Consider the following 17,813-nt stretch of genomic DNA (forward strand, 5'->3'; position numbering starts at 1 on the left):
ACCAAGAAAAGGCGGTGACCTTAAACTATTGTGAAACACCAACACTCCACTGAAACCTACAGTAATGAAGTTGTCTGATGAGGATTAACAGCTCCTCACAGTGAGGCACATCATAACAGAGTAAAACAGTAGACCTTTCACCTGCTTCAGGGATGAGATTTACTCAAAACCTGCATGCACTTCATATCAATCTCCATACATTCAACAAGGCTCTCCTCGTTCCTTTCTCCCAAAATAATGTTTGGTCAGGTAGATTTGATCTTGTCTTCATTGCACTGATTCAAATCTTTGTCCTCTGACACAATTAGTGGCTGCAATAGAAGCTTAATGGGTCATAAAATGCGCACACACACCTCCGAATCTGGCCGCTGCCCTGCGTCTGGACGGCGACACCAGCTCCTTGACGATCTGTAGGACCTGCATGTTCACGGGGAGGTGGCGGTGGAGGCAGGCGGAGTCGCCACGGGGCAGTGGCAGCCCTTTCTTGCCTTCTCACCCCGAAAAACCTCATCCCTCCTCGACCCCTCCTCGGAATTCATCTCCTAATCCACATCTTGACTCCTGAAGATCTTGGTTTCAGCATCCCATTCGCACCTCAGGATGCCAGGACGAGAGCTGCCGGCTCAGTCTTCTTCCTTCTCCAGATGTCAAGACATGCTTACAAACTCTCCAGCGCTCAAGTATCCTCCGCTTTCACAGTATTTTTCTATAAAACAGCTGACGGCACAGATGTGCAGCAGCAGTAAACACTAAATCTCAAGCTTCACCTGCGTTGGATGCTGCCTCAGCTCCATGTGAAGCAGCCCGTAAATCTCGACTCAACTCCTGGCGGCCGCTGAAAGTAGCAGTGGATGTTCGAGGCAGCTCAGACTCTGCGAACTGAATGTGTTCGTCTCGCGTGTGATGTGCTCAGCTTGGAGCGCTCTCACACACTTCTCACTTCGCAGGTTGGCAGCAAACAAAAAAAATGAAAATGAAAAAGAAAAGCACAACACAGTAGTCGTCTTTTCTTTTCCCCCCTTTCATCCGTTTTATCTCCGGTGGCTCTGGCAGAAAAACCACCCGGCCGCTGCGGATCAATAGATGCACAGTTGACCGGCAGTGATGCCTCTTAACTGCCCAACTCTCTCATCTCATTTTCAGACTCTTTTTTTCCCCCCTCTCATCCATCTCTTTCCTCTCCCAGCGCCCCTCTCTCCTCTCTCCAAGGCTGGCTGCGTCTCGTGCCGTCCTCTCCTCACATCCTTTAAATTCAAATTAATGGGCGCTTCCACTCACTCACCCGCAGCATCTCCTTCCCTCCCTTCCTCTCCACCACTCCGCCCTTCTCTGTTTTTTCTCTCCTCTTCTCATTGTGCCGCTTTCTTCCACCCCCTCCCTAGTTTTCTCTTCGTGTACATTTGCCGTGAAGCATGAGCAGAATGCAGAGGGATAGGAGATGCTTGGTCTTGTGTTTGTGAGGTGATGATTTGTACAGAGCAGCATCAGTGGAGCTGACATCCAGAGGTAAGAAGAACACTTTAATTGCTTTTTGCAAACTTCCAATCCAGGTGGTAAAAAGAGCTGTTCTGTAAGCTGTTCATGCTGCCAAAAGTGCTTATCAGGAAACATTTATCTACCTCTGTAAAGAGTCCTAAAAGGCTGCCGTTTACATCGTATTATTTCTTCTGGACATCTCTCCATTCTCTGCAACAAATTCTCATCCCAGGTCGTCAAATACTGTCAATACGGGCACGGCGTCCTTTGGTTCTCTGTGCCTTGATGAGCTGCCTGCTTCGATACTGGACTCCAAGAGACAATGATCCTCTTTTAAAGAGCAGCAAAGCATGATTGTGAAAGTTTGAGGCATGGAGGTGAAATAATTCAAAAGTTTGTGACCCAGGATAGAAGCACATCTAGAAGCAGTTACTGCCAATCAGCAGCCAGGTGGCTGTAGCTCAGTAGGATGAACAGGCTTTCTACTAAAGCAAAAGATCAGTGATTAGATGCTCAGAAAAGGTCTTTACACACCAGATGTTCAAGATTCGTGCAAATATTTTGTGCATTAAAAATATCTTTTGGGCTCACCTACTCTGGTTGCAGCTGTTCGCAGCAACCATAAAGGACGCATTTCCAGCATGCCTTTTTTCAGATCCATGTCGATTTTTAGAATAAACACATCTGCCCAATTGGATCACTGCATTCTGCAGCAAGCCCGCTCACAGCTCATAACGTGCCTGCATATTGAACATACGACGATGTGGAAATAGTAAAATAATCCTATCGTACCTCAGATACACAGCTAAGAACTGCTCTGGGTCACTTGGCTCACATAAATAATTTCTGTGCCTCAGATGTGGTCCCAGTTCCTCCAACAAGAGCTCAAACTGGCCCACCAACATTCTGAAATACGTATGAAAGTCGCCGTGATAACAGCACCAACTTATCCCCAAGTCACTGGCACAACACGGGTATTGACAAATAAACTACAGCTAGAGCATCCAAAAAATTCAAAATTCCTTATGTTATGGAATTCTACAACAGCTTTTAATTCTTTGAAAGCCAAGTCTTACACTCGGAAACAATACCCAGAAGAGAAACTGGTCCAATTCCTGAGCTTTATGTTCAGTGTAACATCTGTAAAATGGACCAATGCTTTGCACACATCTTCTTGCCCAGCCTTGTTTTCCATTACAACACTGACATGTATTTCTTTATTTCCGTATGAGATGGGATGGACATATGCTTCCCTCGTCACAGATATATTTACCGATTTCAAGAAATCCAGACTTTCAGTGCTCCGTTATAGACGGGAATGTTTGATGAGATTATTTTTTTAAGTACCCCAGGGACTCCCATTCTTTTATGAGATTAGAGAGTTGATTAAATCCAGTAAGTCTTAGTACAGTACACATTTCATAATGATGTTTGGTAACTCTCCGCCTCGCTTGTTAGCTGTGTGTACATCTTTCTTTTTTTTCCCTGCTCTCTGCCTCTCTCTATTATTACATCTCTAATCAGTCCACATACCTCCGCTCTGTTCAGCTCTCTAACCACATCATCTTGATATAATAATTCCAGTTATGTATTTTGCATTACAAACTGGTGCTGTATGCCTCTAGCTGTAATTTATTTATCTCTAGCAGAGTTATGCCAGTGACAGTTGGTGACGCGAGGACAAAACACGTGCTCTTGTTAACATATGAATTTATAGGGATCTGATGAGAGCTTCACTGATTATCACTGGGAAGCTGTTAAAGTTGAAGTGGCTCTAATAGGCTTAATCATGCACGAATATGCAAAAATTTAGGAATACAGTAATTATTTAATGCTGGATTGATAGGTCAAAGTAATCAGTTTGCATGAAATCTGTTCATCACACTTATGTTGATCACATATTACGGAGACCTACGCTTCTGGTGATGCATGCATGAGTTTTTTTGTTTGTTGGTTTTTTAAATGCTACCGTCCACGGAACAACCAGAAATGAACTTGCTGTCTCAGGGACTGCAAAATGGTTGCGTTGAAGATGGAGACCAGGTTTGCATTGATTCATGGTCCGTTACCATATTTAAACTGACTTTGGTGCCTCATGGCAAAACAGCAATAAGACAGAGTCAGTCTGCGACCTCGTTGATCTAAAAGAACAAACATTTGCTTGGTGGAAACTTAACTGCATACAGGAGCACAGCAACCTCGTTTTTATATATGAACATGAATTCCCTTAATCCAAAGAGATGCCTCAGCACAGACTCAGATTGATTACAGCAGGTTGGCAGTCTGTCTGCAATGTTTGTGAGAGTAACTGCAGTCAGTCTGAGTTAGACTGCAACTGTTTGGAGACAGGTTGCAGTGACCCAGAGGTTGATACCGTTGCATGCCCGTCTTCTGGGTGACCAGTTGGTTGCTGCAGCTACTTGCAGCCACTAGATGGGCAATGACTGATTTTATCTATTCACAAGGAGGTTGTCATTCTGTCTTTATCTAGATACCCATTGCAAACCACAGCATCACCAATCTGGAAGAGAATGAAAAAAATAAAAACACACAACTACTTTTCATCAGTAGCTCAAAACAAAACAAACACTACAGGGCTTTCCAAGCTTAAAACAATCAGACAGCAGTGTGAATATTTCCAAATATTCAACAACGAGTTGCTCCACATGTTTGAATTTGCAGATGCCCTCCCTGACGTAACCCCAAAGGGAATCGGTGTCGCCTCGTCCTGGGGAGCTTCTCCTTGTTGTTAGGCGAACATGTAAACAACTACTATTTATTTGTAAAGAAACAGTTTTTAATTTAAAAAGTTGTTGTGGTTTATTTTTTTTAATTGGTAAAGTAACCAATGGATTGATCAGGTAATCAGAAAATGATCACTTGGTAATTAACTGATATTCACTAGCTTATAAATATTTTTTTATAACAAAATGATAATAACCCAGATGTGACCTTGAGCTCTTGCAGAGTGTTAAACTGTCAAAATACTGCAAATACTGTTGGATGACAGACATAATTCATAGTCCCCAAGGACAGGGCAGCGCGCAGACGGGCGAAGCAGCAGCGACACAAGCACCAAGGTTCATCATTAGTATAAATAGAGCCACAGGGAAAGACTTGAATGAAAGGCGCACTTTTTCTCCCTCACACACAGAAACACTTTCAATCCCTCTCCTCTAATGACACACATTCTCTGTCTTTCACTCCTCGTCATCACACACAAGCAGGGTTGTGCACTACAAGTGTGCACATGTGTCCTTGTGATGAAGTGTGTCTGTATTTGTTAGCGTGTCGGTCCACCGGCACTTTGTCAGAAAGTCCAATTACCGCATTGCTGGACTGAATCTGTGGCTGCTGTTGCTAAGCCTCAGACCCACTGTTGCTAGGCTGTGACCCCACTACATAAGGTGAAAGCGTGGCTTTTAGCAGCTACCGCTACGATCACCATTCAAGCGCCTTCAGTCTTTTGCTAACACCAGCTTCTACCAGATTAGCCTCACCGCTAACGGCGTGCATCAAAACCATCACAGCCTAAAGGTAGTACTGCTGTGGGTGGATGTGCTACAGCAGTAGAAGCACCTGTGGCATTTTCTTTTCTTTGTAACACCAATAAAGATGTGAGAATACAGAATCTTAAGGCGAGGGGAACAACAGTTAGTTTCCTTTTGTATTGCGTCAGCAGTTAATAGCCGGTCGTGTCTGAGCAGGTTCTTGTTGAATGCAGGTAAGCAGCGCGTGTGTCAAGCCAAAGAGCAGTATTTCTTCAAGTGTACCACAAACCAGCAAGTAAAGAAGCCGGGATCATAAACCTTATCTCTAAATCAAACTGTTCAGCACATTATGGCCGAAACTGGACGTTAAGCAGACAGATGTTGACATGGTTTCCTCATGCAACCCAAGTCCAGTCACAACATCTTTTATAATTCAATAAATACTGACGAGATTATTGTAATTAAAAAAAAGAAATGCACACCTTTGCTCTTTTTTAGTTGCCGAACATCTGATTAACAAATACTTAGGTTACTAAATGGATGACTACTCCACAAAAAGCAGTAATATAATGTTGCCCATCTCTAAAACATGAACTCATTGTGAAGAACACTACCCTAATAATTCTGCCCAATAAGATGATAAATCGATTTCAGAGCAAGGTTAGGTATTCAACGTTGGCACAACTGTCAGATTTTAATAGGTTTTTTTCCCCTTTAACCAAGATTCGATGTGGAGCAAGCAGCCGATGGTTGTTTAATATCAACATGTTGTCATCAGGCCCATCAGACCAGTGGACCATGAAACTAAATGATGTTTATTTTTATTTTTTTTAAATCCCCTGTCTTTTTTTTATTGTGTTTTTGGATGATCATCTCTTTGGGCATGTCCTGACAACTTCCAGGGTGGATCCTATTTTTTAAAACGCTGCCAGGAATTCCTGTTCTGCGTACCTGCTGACGACACTGGAAGCTCAGAAAAATTTGCCATTGCCATCCAAAGGCTAAGTCAGCCGACTAGCCGGTGGATTCCTATTGTGGATTCCCAGCTTGATTTATCAACTTAAAACCTTGTTGCTCTTTAACTACTTCCACACATTAAAAAACAAACAAACAATTGATGTGGTTTAGGCATGTGACTAGGATGCTTCCTGCTCTTTGCTTAGACTGCTCCAGTCTGGCCTGAAATATGAATGGATTCTTTTACATTATCTTTGTCATGTTTACAAATCTCAGTAATTATACTATTAAATATACTGATCAAATATATTTGCACTGCTGCATTATAAAAGCTTAATGAATATTTCATTTATAGCCTACATGCATATTTAATGAGCCATTTATATATTCAAATACAACACATCTTTAATTTATGGTGTATCTTTTGCGGCTCTATTTGAAACACTACAAAGTGTGAGACCTAAAAATGAAATGGGTTCAACTTACGGAGCAAGAACTACAGCTATGATAATGACTCAGTTTACTATTAATGACATTGCTTACATATTTTTCCATTGTCAGCTGTCACAATGAATTAAAGAGGTTTAACCTTATTCAAAAGTTAAGTCTTAGCATCATAAAGACACTATTTAAAAAGAACATTTTTTTCACATTACACATGGAGGGTATTATTCTTTGTACATGGGTGTGTGGTCCAATATATGGCTGGATTTACAATCAACTCCAACCTTATCCTCACCTTTCTTCAACTTTTACAAAAAAGAGCCTTCCCAACAATCAATATGTAATCTTCTGACATGTTTTACTGGCTTTACATTTCTGAATTTCAAAGGTTGATCATAAAAAGAGTCACACATGTGAGGCAAAGTCTAAAGTGTAAGGTGAGTAAGATAAACTGTGAGCAATGGGAGCGAGGTGCAGGGCGCCTGCAGAGATATGGATTGAGCTGCTATCACTGGAGCTGGATTGGGCAGGTTTGAAGGAGCAAGGTATCGATGGAGCCCTGACTCTCAGCACCCACAGATCCAGTCATAAATGGGCAACAGATCAATACAGGTCTTTCACGAGTTTGCCCACTTTGACTGAGAATGGAGAGATACTGTAAGTCCGCTCAAGCCTCGGATTCATCACCTCTTTAATCTACAGGCCAGATAAGAGCTCAGCTTGTCTGAGGCTTTCTTCACTCAAACTCGCAACAGGCATGCTGTCAGTGCTGGAATTGGGTCATCGATCTTGGATTTTGGAAAGCGGAGACAGAGATGACTGTGGAGAGCGGGAAAACAGGTCGGACTTGAAACAGGTTGGCATAGGTTAACACAAAAACACTGGAGGCATTTTTGCAGCAATGAACTGATGTTAAGTTCCTGTTTTCGGTTTGCACCGCTGCCAAGTACACACATATCATTTTTTTATTTCGGGAATTTCAGGTCAGCTACCGCTACACTTAGCTATTATAGAAAAAGCTTCTAGCTCTCCCTCTGCTTGCCCATCATTTTTAGTTATTCCTCTGTCTTCTTTACTGATAATGGCACTTTGAATATTTGTGGTTGTTTCACAACACTGGCAGCCATGCAAAGATCTCTTCATCGTAAAAGGAATTTCTTCTTCCCCAATATTGCCAAATGCTTCCTCACAGAGTTCTCTCACTAATATTTTAGGATTATTAGCTTATAAACTTAATTTAATTTCTCTGATTCGTACAGATTTCCAGTCTTCTCTTCAATGATAGATGTTACAACTCAGAAAATAAATCTTCACATCAGCGCTGGTACAGGATTAGAAACAGCTGAAGCAGGATTCAAAAAAGTTGCTGCGGTATTTCCAGAAAGTCTCATCTTTCCAAGCCATTGCAGCATCTCCGTCTATCTGAACAAAACCGCTTATATATAATTGAAATGGATGGAAAGACTGACACAGCCATAGAGTTGTGTCTTCAATACAGCTGTGCCAAATGGTGCATGACAAGCTGATACAACACTAAAGTTGTATCATTTTTAAGGCAGATATTAAAACAGCGAGTTAGTCTGTAAACTCTCTGATATGTTCCTGGTAAAATAATAATAAACTGATCAATTTAATTTTCACACAGTCATTAAAAATGTTGAGCCTTGCATTTTTAAGGCCCAATGCTGACTGGATCATTTCTATAGGAAAACCATATAGTAGAGTGATAATGGTGATAATAGGTTAAGGAAGGAAGATGATGTAGGATGTAGTAAAACAATAGCCAGAGTCGTGGGAGATTACAGGGAATAACATATTAAGTTACATATTACCCAAAGGAGACAGAGAGAGGGACAGAAGCTTTAAAGTCCAGACGCCATATACTTAACACGACTCCCATCTTTGCTGCCTGTTACGAAAGAGAGAAAACTTTTTTGCTTCACAGCACTTCTTTGTCTCAATCTCAGCTTCCTCTGCAGAAAATGACAACAACAACTACACTGTTATCTCTCTGGCCTCACATCTGATCTTCTGTCTCGATTGTGGACTGCAAGAAAGTGGCATCTCCAATTTTAGACAGCACTCATCTCCATAATGGTCTCGATCCGCTCCGTCTTCCCTCTATAAAGGGGTTTGTTTCGGGTTGTCGGTGTGGCGGCAGCTGAGTGGCTGGCGTAGGGACCAGCATGCGAACAAATCAAACGGACACAACAGCACACAAGCACACAGACACACAAACACACACTTGCACGCCTCTGTTGTCCTAATGGCAGCATTCTGTTGGAGGGGTGATTGAATTAGGCTGGGTGCTGATTGCTCGCCCCATTGATTAATGTTGCCTCCTGCGCTTCAGTGCGTCACGGCGCTCCCGCTGCTGAATACCGATGAGACGCGGCAACAACTATAAGAACATGACCAACTCATCACACCGCGTGCTGTCTTGTAAATTAGCTCGTACTTTGGTAGAAACATGCTCGTAGAGTCGAAATAATTGCTGGAGATGGGGATGTTCCACTCATCAATTGTTTTGTTAGACATTTGTTGCCTGAAAGGTAACTGAAGAGTGCAGGAAATTAGGCTGAGTAGCAAGAGTGGATCAGAACAATAAAGATGAGGGCTGCATATCCACATAAAAGGTCTAAAAGGCCTTAAATCAATCCGTAGAGTGGAGGGGAACTCCACAGACAGGTTATAATTCTGTCAAACACTTTTATAGCCACCATTTTTCTTCCACTATTAAAACAAATTTGGAGATTAGGCCAGCTAAATAGTTTTTTGACAAGACTCTTCAGAGTACAGCATGAATGTATTCAAGCAGGTAGGAACAGTGGCCACGGTTCTGCTATTACAAGGATTATTTCTACTTACACCTCCTACAGGTATGTAGCAGCATCATCCTACCGGAGACATGTTTCTGTCCACCCGACAGACACAGCACAGAGCTGGGGTATCACATAATATCTGAAAAAGTTTCAGGGTGTTTTCCACGCAGATGGCAGTAAAAACAATTAAAAAAAAAACCATCTTCTGTAACCAGCGAACCAGTGAACTCAAAGCCCTCTGCACGTCACAACAGCCAGTTTTGAGTCAGCAGTTTGAAAGCTTCACAAGGGTTCAATGTCTGTGGACAGGGGTGAGGGTTGAAAGGGGCGGGGGAGGGATTTCCCCAAAATGCCCTCCTCTAGTTGACTCTCTCACTCCCTTTCCTCCCTCTCCTTCCTCTCGCAGCCTGGCGTTGTGCAGCGGCGAGCGAGGGAATGGGAACGGCCAGAAAAGAAAAACATGCTGGAACAACTTCGCCGCTCTGCCTCGCATTTCCTGTTTGCCCTCCCCATGTCATTTCCTGCTTCAAGTGCGTAGCCTTCGGACCAATCAGGCTTCGGCCAGAGTTCCGCTGTCCTTCATGGCTTGTTACATACCGTACTGTTAAATTTTCCAGCAGCACCTGCCCTGCGTTCCCCACATCACCGACTGCACCCTTAACTAATAGTTGGTAACAAACTGTTGTTATTATAACCTGAAGCACACCTGAGCCTAAAATTAGGCCTGTTTTTAAAGAAAGGATGTCTCTTTGTGGCCCAATAGTAACATTTATCCACACGCCCAAGATAATTGCTTCAATTATTATTGTTATTTAATGGTATAAAACCACAACCCTTTAAGGCAAAGTAATTTGATAGTAGTATGAAAATAAACGGTTTGAGCAGTGAGGACAGTCACACCAGAGAAACAAGGGGTTGGAGGGGTTGGAGACCACGATATGACTGAAATTATTGCAACTGTGTGCAATTAACTTGCAATATTATTACTCTTGGTTGTTTCCTTATGGGGATTGATACCAGATAGGAAACAGGTCTGCAACCATTTGCAATCAGTTGCAGACTGATCACTTCAGACCACCTTTGGTGTGTCAGCTTCAAGTCAGAAATTCAGAAATTCCCCCACAAATTATTGCTACAGGATGTCAGTTTAACTTCAAAATGACTGATGTCCTCTGCAACCTTGCGTGGGAGTCGACATAGCGAGACGTATCACACTGTTTTGCAATGTGTTTGAAATCTGTCTGCATTTATAAATTAGACAGCAATTATTTGCAAACCTTCGCCAACCTGTCTGAGACTCATTGCAATCACTCTCAGACAGGTGGGCGAAGGTTTGTAAATAACTGCAAAGAGGTTGATGGTGTTGCAAGCCAACCTGTGGTTACTATGAGGTCTGTGTGACTAGACTTACATCAATTTTCACCAACTGCTCACCAACTGGTTGCAGAACACACATTTCTTAGTGACTGGTGGTTGCAAAGAGCTGGCTGACTGCTCTTTAGTCTTTAATTGTTTGAGTTCTTCACTTCAAAAACCAGGTTAATAATGATAAAATAATAATAATAATAATAATAATAATAATAATAATAATAATAATAACAAAAACAGTGTAGGTGCACTACAACTAAAATCACAATTTGGCTTTAAACATTATTAACCTTTATATTTCAGTTAAACCTTCCCACCACGCACAGAGAGCATCGTGTAATTATATAAGCATATAATTATATAATTAAACAAAGTGAATCATATGCTTAACAGCAGATCTGACTTGAGCATATTTCACTGTCACTTTGGCTGACTGCATGGTGTGTTTCCTCGCTTTGAGCCACAACGGTTTGGCATAATTTGCTGCATTTTTCTGTGTGGTTTGTTCAGGCTTTGCGCTGCCCCGTAAAACACCAACCGAGGTTTGTAAACAACAATCACATGAGTCATAAGTGGTGTTCTCTGGTGAATTTGCAGATTAATCAAGTTTCATTCTTTCAGTTCCAACAGAACTGGTTCAGTACATCTTATAACCTACAATTTATTACATTTTGAACTTCCATTGTCTGCTTTATAATGACACTGTTACTTCACCCAGCTCTTTTTCCTTTTGCTCCTCGTTCAGCTGCAAGTATAGAGGGTATCATATGCAGTACAGATTCTGAAACCTTGGAAGACATTTTTTGAAGTAAAATTAATTTGACTTGGGGCACCCAAGTAGTTTAAGGCTAGTCGTCTCTAGTTAAGAGCCTGCTCAGGGACATTTGTTGCTTTTCATTCCTCAAACTGCAATTTTCCTTGAACTTACTCATCTCCAAGTGTAACCGACTGCAATCCAACCTCAACATTTTTCTTATAATACCCATAAAAGCATGAAATATCCAGAAAATGTGTGTGAGGGAGGACATGAAATCACATTTGCTCCATCTTGTTCAAAGTCAAGTTAAGGCAGTTTATTTGAATATCCAGAATCTGTCTTTGAGCGCTTCTTGTTGAAAAATCCTAGACCATTTATCACCCTACAGCATTGGTGCTGTGGGGATAAACATGGACATAAAGATGTGCAATACATGGGGGTAAACAGAATAACAGCAGTATTTCTCTACTACGCTACACTATGTTTGGGTTTAGACTGTAGAGCAAATAAACCGCAAGCACAGTAAGTGTACTTTGGTACACACAGTAAACTCAAAGATTCTTTCAAGCTTTGACTGGCAAGATAAAGCCGACAAAATTAAGAAGTTCATGTTCTAGAAGTTCAAGCAGGAAAACTCCAAATATTGTCTTAACCAAAGGCGAGTATATCAGAAAGCCGATAAATCAGTACAACTCTGATGTAAGTACACATTAAGGTCCAGACCTCCCTGAGAGCTAAACTCTCCCAGGGCAGCATGACCCAGCCTCCCATTGATCAGCTGTGACGTGTTTGCGAGCATTAGCGTGTTTGTGTGTTGTTTAAGCAGACAAAGCTACACACAGATCAACAAAGAGTCATTAAGGCAGGAGCAGAGGATGCTGGGTAAGGAAGATTGAGCTGATGTTTGATGTATGTACAGTCAGACATTCGCGGTGACCGCCTCACCAAGGTGGGAGTCTACAAATATTCCCCACAATGCTTCACGCTCACTCCCTTCTTCTCTTCTCTCACTCTCACACGAACACATTCATACATCACGCAGTCGATCAGGTGTATCCTACTTGACACTGGTCGATAGGCTGTGCGTCGTTTATCACGGGCTGACGGGTGGGGAGATGTTTGTCAGTGACTGTGGGATTCAGAAAGGAGTGCTGTGGCCTTTCCCGGGTTTACTGTAAGATAATTGCTCACTGTGACTGTGGGAGGCTGCAAATGTGGCTTCTTAAGAGCTGATAAGATATGTTACGAATTGTTAAGTCACCATGCTTGTGTGCTCATTTGTAATAGTTGTGCATTTGACTTAAAAAAAAAAAAAAGAAAAAAAGAGAGAGATTGTGACCAGCGAGGAGCACATGACTAACTGAAATCCACAGCAAAGCTTACACTGCTTTACCTTCCTTTCCTTTTTTACTCAAATTAGCACAATTTACAAAATAAACACGTTATTGTATTCAGTAACACTTAAAGCAAGCAAATGAGACCATAACTTCATTTTTTTAGGTGCACGAAGCTCTTAAAATGTCTGATGGCAGGGCTTAAAAACCAAAAGGGGAGCTGCTGTCTAAATTCAAACTCAGGTTTTTTGTCATTATTCCTTCACCTGCATACTCCTGTTTTGATATTTACAAAGTAAACGCTTACTTTCGGACTCACTTAAAATACATCAAAGCTTGGCTTTACCTCTGCTTCACCTACTTTTAGATAAACTGTGCGAATGTGGTCAGCCAAGTCTAGTTTACAACACACCATGTAAATGCATCCAGGAAGGAGCACGACATTATTTGTCTGTCTAACACTGACAGACAAATAACAGCTGTAACTAACATGACTCATGGCTGTGTCGTTAGAGATGTTGTTACAATACTAATCAGAGGTGATAAGTAACGAAGTACAAATACTTTGTTACTGTACTTAAGTAGATTTTGCAGGTATCTGTACCTTACTTGAGCATATTTTTTTACTTTTATTCCTACTTCTTACATTTAACACATTTGAGTTATTAGGTCTCACAGTGGGTTCATCTGAAACCTTGGCTGATTGTGACACCCCACCAAAGAGCTCCTTTGACTACGATGACCTGGATGACTGAGAACCTTCACAGACATATGATCTCATTGTGCTCTCTCTTTGCTGATGCGCCATTTTAAAAGGTTTAATCCAAATCAACCTTGTAGTTTATTTTTTCCTGCTTTCAGTGAGCCTGATGCAACGCACGCCTAGAGTTTTTACACGACGTGAGTACAATACCAACTTTAACTGCGCCACAGTTTCATAGCACGAGAACATCAGTTGTTATCAAATTCAACTGGATTGAGGACAACAACAAAGTGGAGGGAAATGTGGGTGAATTCACACCACGTTCCCAAAGAGCAGAAACATCATAAAAGCCACACTCTTAAGCACAGCAAGGGTTTCTTTGTTGTACCAGCTCCCATTTGTCTGATGTCCAGACATTAAGTATTGATGCCTCAAACTTTCTGAGCGCCGTCGATGAAAAACAGTAGAGCTGCTCGGCTCACCATGGCAACTAAATACAGTGAAGCCATGGGGAGACGGTGGCAAAGCAACATCATTTGATTGTGTCTGTGAAGGAGAAAGCCAACGAAAAAGAGGGAGGCAATTTGTGTCAGTTGATCTTAAATTCTTATGGTACAATTATCTTGTTTAAAATATAAATTATTTATTTAAAAAAAAAACAATGTTGTGTTTTCCATTAAAATGACTGCCTGCTGCAGACAGCACATGGCAGCTTCTTTTCTTCAGTTAGCAGTCAGTTGGTCTAATGCTATTCATCGGGTGAACCAGTTCAGTGGTTTAAATCAATCAGCTAGATGAATTTTTAAGAAATAGCTGTCAGCAACTGAACGTACAATGCGCCACAGGTCTCTGCATCCTGATATGAAAGTCAAATCTTCATATTTTATGCACTGATAATGTCAATTACTCTGTGTGCAGCTTCCCTAAGTTATGGCTGTCTCGAGTAGGGATGGGTATCGTTTAGGTTTTATCCGATACCGGTGCCAAATCGGTACTTTTGAAACGGTGCCGGTGCTCAAACGGTGCTCAAACCGGTGCTTAAAGAATGGAGAACACAAAATTGGTCCAAAAACCTCTCATGTTCAGCTGCTTTTTGTAAAAAGATAACAATGTTAGCCTTTTCTGCAGCTATGGGGCATATATGGCATCACTCTTGGCTGGAAGCAGTGCTTAAACAATGGAAAAAACACAAACTTTGTCCTAAACCTCTCATGTTTAACTGTTTTCCACTTTTTCTTTGGTCATTTTAGCCTTTTTGGCCAGGGTGAAGCGAGTATCTGCCATCAAACAAGAAGACAGCCGCATGTAGCTATGATGATGTTTGCTAGTTCACCTTACATGCATTAATGTAATAACGTGGTTAGCCTACTCAACGTAAATTACACACGAACAACATTAAGCTACTCACGCAGAGAAGAACGGCTGCTGCTGCATCATCATCCGTCATCATTTCTGCTACACTGGCAGGGCTAGGGGCCAGGACTCTCGTCTTCGTGTTTTTGGGGGATGTTGCATAACAGGCAACCCACCCGCAGTAGATGTGCTCGGTGTGAGGTCTCGCAGCAAGCTATCAAATACGGCGCATTTCTGGGCTTTTAAAAAAAAACGCTATGCGTCGCCAGGTGTTTCATCGGATTTGAGGAGTTACCTCCTTTGACAGTATCACAGTATCAGCTTAAAGCACTTGTTGCAGGCTGCTGAGTTTGCATATTTTGCTATGAAGTACAACCAGACTTTTGACCGCTTCGCCTTGGACATTTTTAATCTGTAGCTCTGCTCTAACAGAACGTACGTACCTGGCCCCGCCTACTATCCTCGGAAACGTAAAATGATTGGCTAGAAGTGTATCACAGCTCAGGGAAAAAAAGCACCGAAATAAAGCACCGAAATGTGCGCTGCTTTTCGGTCTGGTTACTACCGTTTATGTCAGAACCGGTGCCATCATGGCACCAGACACCGGTACCCATCCCTAGTCTCGAGGGTATGATCAAAAATGTAGTCAACTGTTTTTTTGTCCCCCATCAGGAAAAAACCCCCAAAGCAGCTAAATAATGCTGCTGGAAAACTTGATAAAAGTGCAACAGTACGGGGGGAAAAAATTGCCAAGCAGCAATGAAATAACCAACTGGAAGTGCTAATTTGGCAGCTCTGAGAGGCTAGTTATGACTGCCTCGGGGCTTTTTAAACACCCACCCCCAAACTGACTGCCCAGCACACAAAATATGCTTCAACCAAGACAACCTGACTCGGTCTTATAACCTCTGCTGCAGGACGACTTGTCTATAACAAGTCCATTTTATCCATTTGTCTCCTGACTACATCTGATGTTTTATAGGCCAACCCAGTGTGAGACAAATAAAAGCTTCAGCATTCAAAAGCGTTGTAAGCATTTCATTTTGTAGAATGAAGGATTAAAGGAGCGATGACAAAGGTATGAAACAGGTCCATCTCAAGGGAAATCTCTGCTTGAAATTGTGTGTCTTTCCTTCCCGCTCTCTTTAACTTCGAAGGAGCTCCCATTGGCTTGGATAGCTTTCAGTTACTTTGGTTCCAGGTTTCCTGTGCTTATCAGCACCTCTTCCACCTATGACCCCCCCAACAGGTTGTGGCAGATGGCTGCCCCTCCCTAAGCCTCGTTCTTCCTGTTAAAATAGTTTTTCCTTCCCACTGTCACCAAGTGCTTGCTCAAATAGTGTAGGGTCTTTTAATGTAAAGCACCCTGAGGTGACTGTTGGTGTTATTTATGTCCACATTAATCAAATCCAGCATTTATCTGACCCTTTTCTTTTGATTAGCTTCATATTTTGATGGGAACACCTGGCCATTTACACAGGTTTCACAGTGTGCTTCGTGTGCCTGGAGGGTTTTTAGGTTTTCTCTGCACATTTGATTGTATTTCACAACTTGTATCTATTATTTCAGACATGTATTTGTATTTTATAGCTTGTTCAATAGTATGATTACCTGCCCAGAGGCTCAAGATGGAAATTAGCTATCAGCTAGTTATTTTTCCTTTTTTTATATTTATAATTTTATGCAGGTTTCCTGACAAAATAAACAATAAAACAAATAATAATAAATAATAAACTGAAGTAACCATCACTGTATCGACCGGGATAAAAATACACAGACTGAAGAAGCGTGTTAAGAGCTGAAACAAGATTGTGGAAAAATACAATGACAACCACAGCAGCACCGAGAGGCTGTCCCTCATCAGGGATCTCATGTTTACATAAGCAGGAAATTAAACCCATCAACAATTTCAGCAACAACAAGTCGCCATCCAACGGCTGCATAAAAGTCAGGCATTTGCTCCATCTTTCTCCAGATATAAAGGAATAGAATTAAACCAATAAATCTAAGTGTCCAAGAAAAATTGAAACTATTTTAGTGCATCTTTTTTATCAAAGTTTCCAGGATATAAAATATTCTTTTGTCAGTTCTCCATGTCAGTCAATTCAATATTTGGACTTTTAACTGTTGGGCTGACAAACTTGGCAAAACTTGACAAACTCTTACTGCCAGGTTCTCATTGCCCTATATTCTATTTGTCCATAAAAATAAAGCAAATAAATATATGTTTATTTTAATTATATATATATATATATATATATATATATATATATATATATATATATATATATATACACACACACACATACATATCATAGAAGCAGTTGCACCTCTGTGGAGGCTCAATACATAGATTAATTAAATAAAAACTAATAAAAAGGCTAAGGGCTGCTCCAGTGGATGACAGAGTGACTACTCATTCCACAAAAGGCATCATGGGAAATAAAGGCAGTTGTTACAGAAAACATGTTTCCCTCTGCAGCCCTGAACTGTACACATACATAAATGTAAGAAAGCTGGAATGATTCTGTAAGTTCATACCAACTACAACAGGATCATTTAATTATTTCTGACAGACTGATTTTCAGGAAGCCGAGTGGGTTTCAGGAAGTTATGGAGTTCATGTCATTGTCCATGAAGGAAACTTGCATTTTATACGTGAAAGCAGGGCACCTATTACGCTTTTCCTTATTTCCTATGGTAAACATACCGCTACAATGCTGGAACAGGGCTAGTAATGCTGTGAGGTCAGGACATGTACAAGTAATCTCTGTGAGCGCACAAGCCCCGCCCAACTGCTGTCAAAACCTTATGTTTCTGAGGGGCAGCCAATCAGAACAAAGTCCTCTTGAGCTAAAAATGGCTTGTTTCAGTCAGAGGATGAGCTGTGAAAGAAGGATTATTTTAACACTGAATCACAGAAGCTGCTACAATCAACAGGTTTACTTTAATGCACACAGATTTTTTATCATTCATTCATTATCATTAATCTGAAAAAAGCCAGACATCACAGCAAGGTGCGGCGAGGAGACTGATGTAATAATAATCAATAATATGAAGAAGCACTGTAGACAGTGTTTACCTAACATACCAGGTTTAAAAAGCACA

General features: G+C 41.4%; 1 protein-coding gene across 2 annotated transcripts in view; it reads right to left on the reverse strand.

The window, feature by feature from the left end:
- Positions 1 to 17,813, reverse strand: part of usp6nl (USP6 N-terminal like) — a 101,591-nt gene that overhangs the window by 61,316 nt on the left and 22,462 nt on the right. Inside the window, exon 1 of one of the 2 annotated variants that reach the window (XM_085251039.1) lies at positions 354 to 1,319. The exons of the other annotated variant lie outside the window; for it this stretch is intronic. Coding sequence (XP_085107165.1) covers positions 354 to 423 — 70 coding nt within the window. The 5' untranslated portion in view covers positions 424 to 1,319. Of the gene's footprint in view, positions 1 to 353; positions 1,320 to 17,813 lie in introns of those variants that run through there. 2 annotated transcript variants of the gene reach the window in all.

This window comes from Mchenga conophoros, linkage group LG17, assembly GCF_057382185.1.
Source record: "Mchenga conophoros isolate Kocher_MC1m ecotype Shallow Benthic linkage group LG17, M_conophoros_male_GT1.1, whole genome shotgun sequence".
Classification (NCBI taxonomy): Eukaryota; Metazoa; Chordata; class Actinopteri; order Cichliformes; family Cichlidae; genus Mchenga; species Mchenga conophoros.